The sequence below is a fragment of the Montipora capricornis genome, chromosome 14, assembly GCF_036669925.1.
Source record: "Montipora capricornis isolate CH-2021 chromosome 14, ASM3666992v2, whole genome shotgun sequence".
NCBI lineage: Eukaryota > Metazoa > Cnidaria > Anthozoa > Scleractinia > Acroporidae > Montipora > Montipora capricornis.
The window spans coordinates 8,739,693-8,747,192 of record NC_090896.1 but is presented as its reverse complement, the minus strand read 5'-3'; the positions used below and the strand labels follow the sequence as shown (position 1 = coordinate 8,747,192).

At 39.9% G+C, this 7,500-nt stretch overlaps 2 protein-coding genes and 1 pseudogene across 3 annotated transcripts in view; 1 reads left to right on the top strand and 2 right to left on the bottom strand.

The window, feature by feature from the left end:
- LOC138033851 (interferon regulatory factor 1-like) overlaps nt 1-2,443 on the top strand; it is a 9,871-nt gene extending 7,428 nt beyond the window's left edge. For both annotated transcript variants that reach the window (XM_068881712.1, XM_068881711.1), the window contains one exon: nt 1-2,443. This exon is cut by the window's left edge and continues 442 nt beyond it. The gene's annotated coding sequence lies outside the window, so the exon portion shown is untranslated.
- LOC138033850 (probable N-acetyltransferase family 8 member 5) lies at nt 1,678-5,340 on the bottom strand. Its single transcript, XM_068881710.1, has 2 exons — nt 5,283-5,340; nt 1,678-2,441 (listed from the first exon to the last, which is right to left on the bottom strand). Exon 2 carries the CDS (start codon nt 2,437-2,439, stop codon nt 1,687-1,689), a length of 753 nt encoding a protein of 250 aa, XP_068737811.1. The 5' UTR covers nt 2,440-2,441; nt 5,283-5,340; the 3' UTR covers nt 1,678-1,686.
- Nucleotides 5,341-6,594: 1,254 nt separating this feature from the next.
- LOC138033849 (pantetheinase pseudogene) overlaps nt 6,595-7,500 on the bottom strand; it is a 1,854-nt pseudogene continuing 948 nt past the window's right edge.

Genomic DNA, 7,500 nt, shown 5'->3' with positions numbered 1-7,500 from the left:
TGGAGTAACAACAAGGAAAGTGAGTTTTTTCTGCCTGTAGACGGTCGGGTTTGTTTTCTTTTTTTTTTCTTTTTCAAGGGGTAAAAATAAGATAAGCATTAACTCAAGATGGAAAAGGAAATTTACCTTTCACTGAAGGTGCCGATCAAAACACAATGAGCTTTAAAACACTGTCAAAATGGCTGTGATATTAGGGAGCTTTAGCAACCACAACATCGTCGTTAAATGTGAATTCGCGTTTTTGTAATCGCTTCGCGACTATTCCAATTATTTGAACGTGACAAAGGTGTAGCAAACCCACAAGAATGAACCTAGTATAAACGGCGCTCAATTTAGGGAAGAAAATGAAAATTTATCCTCAAGCGCTTACGTTTTCCCTAATACCTCAAATATCGTCATTTTCCGTTGTTGTTTTCCTGACGACGGCAAAGAAATGGAAAAAAATGAAAAGATGCACGTGCAGAGCGTGCAAAGCTATTGCTTTTGCTCACTAAATATGCAAATTTGTGACGTTCTCGTTGCCGTCGCTGTTGTCGTTGCTAAAGCTCCCTATTATAAGATTAGAGTGACACGTTTTGGTGTCCAAAAAATGCAATTACTGCACTTGAATAGTGATCATATACCTTTGCTGACAATCAGCTCTAGAATAACGTAGACGTTACAAGAATAAGAAACTTCTAAAATTTGGACACATTGTTCACCAGATTACTGAAATGGTGCAAAGCGACTGCATGAAAGGTTGTTGGGTTGTGTTCAATTTTATCAAGACTTCCCCCTTAGGAACGTAAGAACACTTAACCACCATTTTGACTACAAACATGTAAAAAGTTTGGAAAACCCTGACGAGGTTTACTTTATTTAGGAAGGAAGGTGCCGCGATTTTGCACCATGGCATAATTTTGCGAAATTTTCTGTCTGCAGAAATCTGAATAAGATAAATAAATATATCAACTGATCTGCACTCTTTAAGCCAAAGCACTTTTCGAGAAAGGTACGCTTTGCACTAAAAGTATTTATTTTTTTGTCTTCATTCAGTTCTTTCTGCTTTGCTTTTTTCTTGTAACAAGGGGGTTCAGGTCCTCTAAGGCCCATGGTTTCTTCTGGGCTCCCTTGCCATGTGTCAACTTTTTTTATGCTGTACTATGTAATACATGTAATGTGGCTGAATAAACTAAACTGAACTGAACTTAAAACAATTTGATAGTCTGGCATTCCTGTAACATATAGGCAATGAAATAGATTTTACTCAAACACGCTAGTTTGAGCTACAATCCGCCACCTTAACACATTACCCACAATTACCCACAACGCCTTTAACGTTTTGTCAATATCAAACTTGGGTCTTGCTCTCAGAGTTGGTACACTACAATTCCCATTTATTCATTGGGGTTGTGGGAAATAGAATATGGATTTAACATTTTGAGGATTAGCTATTGTAAGGAATTGTCAAATGTCCTTCAGGTAGCTTGAGCAAGGCAGGTTTTTCAACCCCCGACGAAAACCGGAAGTGAACATTTCGCACAGCAATATCAGTATGTGGTAATGTCAAGACAAGTTAAAAAAGAAAGCAGCTTACTTCCGGTTGCCGTGCTTCCGTCGGTTCAAGAACGCCTAGTATCCAAGCCAAGCTCTCTAATATTATGAGTTCATTGCCTCCCAGCCTGAGTAAAACGGCCATTGCAGATCTCAGATGTCTTTACTCAATTTTTCAAGGTCGTATCGATAAACAAAGTGATAGAACCCTCTAAGCGCTCGGTTTGCAAGTTTCTCAGATATCAACGTAAACCCATGTTTCGGGTAAAACTTAAGCGCTGCCTCCTGTGCGCTTGTTGTTAGCAACACTACATGTTTATAGCCAACGCCTTTGGCGTAAGTCAAAAGTTCGTAAAGAAGTTTCTTAGCTATTCCGAGTCGACGGAATTTCGGCAGAACAGCCATTCTACGAAGTCTTCCGAAAGCGTGCCGAGACTTTCCGAACATAATGTGTTCATTGTCGGGAACGAGACCGACCATCCCCACAACTCGTCCGTCGACTTCCGCTACCCACATGTGCGACAATTCTTGATGCATATAAGCACCTTGAATTGAGGAAAGATCCATGTTCAGACATCCCTTAATGTACAATGAAAAACCAATATGCAGTGCAGTAAACAAGATAAGCAAAAGAGAAAACAAAGCGACAAAATAGAAAGCTAAAAACCTTGATGACCATACGATATTTAAGAAAGCGGCCGGTAAAACTAAGAACAATCCGTATAGAATGGCTTGGTACATGACGTCACGGACAAAGGGGCCACGCATTTCTCCCATGCTTGAGACAAAGATTTTGCGGACCACGTGATTATCACGTTGCTCGAATGACCGAACAATGACGTTATCGTGACCATCGTTCATAGCACTTGAGCGTTGTGTTTTGAAGTGGTTGTTTTGAGGTTCCATGGCTGGAGAAAAGACAAGAAAATGTGCGGTTAGCATTGGACCCAGTTGTTCCAACACACAGTAAGTTTACTAGTGAATAAGTCACGATGAAGCAATTTTGATAAAAATAGCATTATAATAATGATAATGATGATGATGATAACGTCACATCATCTTCATCGACAAGAGAAACCATTCATGGACCTTGTTCTAGCAACTTCAAAATTGGTTCCTAACCGTAAACAGAAAGAGGTTGGGAGATATGAGGAGTTAGCTTTTGAGCTCGAAGCAACAACACCTACAAACTTCAGCCAAAGCAATTGGAGCAATAAAGACCAACAAAGGTTTCATGGAATCCCAAAGTTACCAGCAAGTTACAGAGATACCCACAATGACAGTTATCTTGGGAAAAGCCAGCATTCTTATGACAGCATTGGGCTTCTAAGCCCTGGTTGGAGGCTAAAGCTTGCTTTTAAACGCACCCAGCAAATTAAACCCCCAGCTGGTTGAGAACAACAATCCTGTTCTAAGGTGCCACATTCGTAAAAGCTAGGCATAACTGCTATACTAATTGGGAAACTACAAATCAAATAAAACTTAAGTAGATTATCATCGCCGTCGTCGTCATCATTATCATTATTATCGTCATCTTCTGGTCAAGTATTGCAAACAAGAGTGCTGGCTCTTTAACAATAAATTAAATAATGAACGAGTACCAGCTGCAATAAAAAGGCTAGGCAATTAAGCACTCAACAATAGGGTTTGAAGGGGAATCATATAATTCACTTTTACTCTTTAACATGCAAGCCTGTCAAAGTGCATTTTGTTAAAAACAAATAACATATGTAAGATGTGACTTTAATAGGACTGAACTAAACTAAGTATGATATAAAGGCTTATGCAATTACACACTTCAAGATCTGCTTAACACCATCAGTGTTAGTGAGTGTGTGAAAGGTGCACCAGTAAGAATTGCAAGGCTTCATGCAGGGGCCACAGAGTATATTGAAAGTAAGGGGGGGAGGGTTTGGTTTTGGTACAGATCACAGAAGTGTGAGGGAAGGGGGAGGGGGAGAGGTTTAGGAGAAAACAACACCGTAGGCAAAAAGTGGGGAGGGTGGTACCCGTCCTCCGCGTACCTTAATAAATACCAGTAACATCCCACTCAAGCGTGTTTTTAAGGCTTCCTTAGATGCTTCCTAAATGAGATGACGATTCTCATTTAAATACAAATAGCACTAGCAGTGACATAAAACATTACATAAGTGAGGACATACTGCTTTGCAAATTACATTAAGGGCCCCAAGGGTCAGCAAACACAGAGTGGCTTAAAGCAGGGGCAAGCGAGATTCAAGTGATGTGTATAGAAATGGAATATACACGTAAGAAAAAGCCAACTCTGGGTGGCACAGGTTATTTCATACACCACACTCCCTGTGGCAAGCCAGAGAAAAGCCACCACAGTGATCTGAGGCACGTCCCTCACACAGCTTACCGCATTTGGTATTTCTTAGCTAGGGTACCATGGGTGAGACCCCTGGCATCCACAGCATGACTATTCCAGGGGTGGGGTAGGGGTGGGAGGTATGGGTTGGGGGTAGCGGGTGAAGCGTACTATAGCTGAAACGGCCCAAACCTTTACAAAAATGCTAACTTTAGGCCTAAGCACTATGCTTTAGATAATGACTACGCCGAAGGTTAGCATGTTTGTAAAGGTTTGGGTTCTTTCAGCTATGGTACCCTTCACACCCTACCCCCACCCCTACCCCCTCAGCCCCTATCCCCCACCCCCAGAATAGTCATGTTGGGCATCCACAGTATAAAGAGAATTTCACAACATAATCAATAAAATACCCTGAATCACAGCCTTCATAGAGCTCTTTACAATTTCATTAGATAAATGTAAAAAAACAGTTCTATGGTGTCTGAGGATAGATTTTATTGTGTTTTAGGTCACTCTGTTCAAAGAGAAATTGTAATAGCTGTGTCCTTGTTTTTCTTGAGACATGTGACTAGAATGAACTTTTTTGTCTGAATTTTGAGTATATCTACTCAATAACAGGATACACAGCTCTACAACTTCATTAGTGTCATACAGGGAAGAGATCTGTTTACAAAAGACAGGTACAAAACACACTAGGTCTCAGATCACAGGTCTCTGTTTTACCACTACAGAATCGATACAGAAACAAACCTAACATTCATTAAAGCTAACCTTAGGCTTTAAAACTCTTGTTTAGGTCTAATTAGGCCTAAGGCTAGCTTTAATGAATGTTTAGGTTTCTTTCTGTGTTGGTAAAACAGAGACCTGTGACCTAAGAGCTGTGTCTTGTATCTGCCGGCTTACAAGCACTCTTTATTCAAACGTGTACACAACTAAACATTGATCGACTTGTTTCCGAAACTAATAGGGAAGATACCTGTTTACAAACATTGCTTTTGTCATTCGAATGTGCCGACCATAAAAAAAAAAAGACCCTTTGAGTTTGTTTCGACAGCCAGTGAGGCTCTGATTGGCACATCAGTAATAATAGTTGACATCAACGATATGTTTCCTTGTTTTTCTTTGCTCGAAACCTTGATTTGCACCGATTGTCGAACAGTCGGAAAACTGACACCGCAAATTGGCGGCTGAAAGCGAAAATATTTAAGCGATCTGAGCAACGGCAGCAAAGAATAAATCGAATTAAAATATATTGTGTGGAGAGCGACAAGAACAACGCCAGAGTGCCCTATCAAGTCATCGTGCTTTCACAGGTCCTTCGGAGACGAGATTATTATTACATGACAGGTTAAAAAATTAAAGGATTGACAAAAAAACGAAAAGAAAGGGGGAAAATAAAGCAAAAAAACCTCCTCGTTACCTTTATGACAGAGGCTTCTGGAAGTGTGCGAATCTTTTCGGTTTCAATGCAAAGTTCTTCATGTAAGCATATATGCCACGTCTATGGTCTGACCCAGGCTCCCATATGGAAAGTCACATGACTTCTAACGATTATGGGTGGTTATTACACAATGAACATATTTGATAATGTCAATAATCTAACTAATCAATATTTAAAAGTCATGCATGAGGTTATGGCCCAACATAAATTGAGGTAAGGAAAAAATTTTGGATTCCATGCTGACCCTCTCACATTGCAGAGGTTGAATGACATAGTTTATGGGAAGGGGAGGGGAGGATGGTGTGCAGGAGAGAGTTTGAGGTTGTCTTCATGCACCCTCCCTTTCCACTCTAAGGATCTCCTCACATGTAGCTATTGCGAATTAATGATAAGTTGTGTGAAATGGGGGTATACATGATGACATCCGAATGCATTAAAACATGTCTTAACATAAGGTTTAAGTAAAACATTCCTTTTTTCTCCAGCAACACTAGGCCTAAACCTCTGATCTGTTGAAGAAATCAGTTTATTCTTGTGATGATCGCGTAGGAATCTGCAGGCTTTGGTGGCAACAGGATTTTTTTTCACGGATGACAGGTCAGGTCACAGGTACCATTACAAGTAGCTACAAGTATTTGTACTGAAGTATAATATATATTATTTTTAATTTGCTAACCTTAGGGCTTAAAGCTATGAGAGCTTGGGGGAGCAAGGATTTCACAGTGGTGAGAGCACTTGCTTCCCACCAAGTGGCCCGGATCCAATTCCCAGACTTGGGGCTTTTCACACGTGGGTTGAGTTTGTTGGTTCTCTACTCTATTCCCAGAGATTTTTCTGTGGGTACTCCAGTTCTCCCTCTCCCCCAAAACTAACATTTAATTTGATTTGGGTAAAATTTGAGTTGATTTCAATTTACCTAACCCTAAATCCTAACCCTAAATCCTATAGGAAGGTATTTTTTTTTACGTCTATACTTGAAATGCACAAATTACAACTGAAAAGGTCATAACCATGGTCAGTGGGGATCAAACTGAACAGAAAATTCCAGATAAGGGATTTGAACTGAAACAAGAACTTTTAAAATCTAAAGATAGATGATCAAGTTCATCCAATCCAAATCTGCAGTAAATGTGCCGTAGCTGCCATGCACAAAATGCTGAAAATCACATCTTGTAATATACATATGGTTAATCTTCTGCATAGCCCACCACTTGACTACAACTGCAAAGAATATCAGGTGCACCCTCAATTTTGATAAATTGTTTCTAAAAGTGTCTTGATCACTGTTATGTTTAAGCACAACTTTCTATGTTTATTGGGAAAAAAAGCTGGAAAAACTACCATTTTTCTCTGCGACAAACAAAAATTGCTTATATCGCAGGATATCTGTTGAGTACGCACAACGAACATTGAGCGTGCTATGACCATATTTGGACATTGTCACAATGTGTTGAATAATGAAAATACAGTATAAACAGAGACCATGATTTGATATTCAGCACCCAAACTCAGTTCACGACAATGCAAAATTAGTGGACAATGTTATCAAGTTCATAAATCCGCCCAAATAAAACTGCAGAGACAAGGGGCCTATTGAATGACTTGACAATCATTTTAGGCCCAGACACTACAATGTCTGTAGCAGAAACAAGTTTAACACCACTGGACAGAACCTCTGGGTAAACATGAGCTTTAGATGAAAAAGTTCCCATGACACTAAATGAGTTGAATACAGTTGATGAAGTAAAGGTTGGGCTTCCACAAGATGTTTCCTCCATTTCTTTGCATTTGACTAAAGCGCAAACCTGAATAAAGTAGCCCTGGGAGTCACCATGGTGACCGCTGAAAGCTCCTAATGCAAAGAGCTCATCCTCAAAAGGTTTTCCATTGGCCACTGAGTAACTTGCATGGCAACAAAGGTTGTTATTGCAGACAGATGTATTTCCCTCATTGGCGTCAAGTTTAACAAATGTGTAAATGTCTTTCAGTAGTTTAGAATGAAATGGATTGCTTTTAAGTGGAGATGACATGTGCTCACTAAACTGTTTGGTTGCAGCTTGGTTGTATTTGAATGGTACACTGTTTTGTTGACAGTTTTGGGCAAAACACAATCCAGGATGTTTATCAAGGTTTGGCAAGGTTGCAATCAACAGATGTCCTTCATAAGTCTCCATGTCATAGACATACGTCAGGGCCT

Bases quoted from the DNA above. Each gene is read 5' to 3' on its own strand.
- LOC138033850 (XM_068881710.1), bottom strand. From the start codon at position 2,439: ATGGAACCTCAAAACAACCACTTCAAAACACAACGCTCAAGTGCTATG.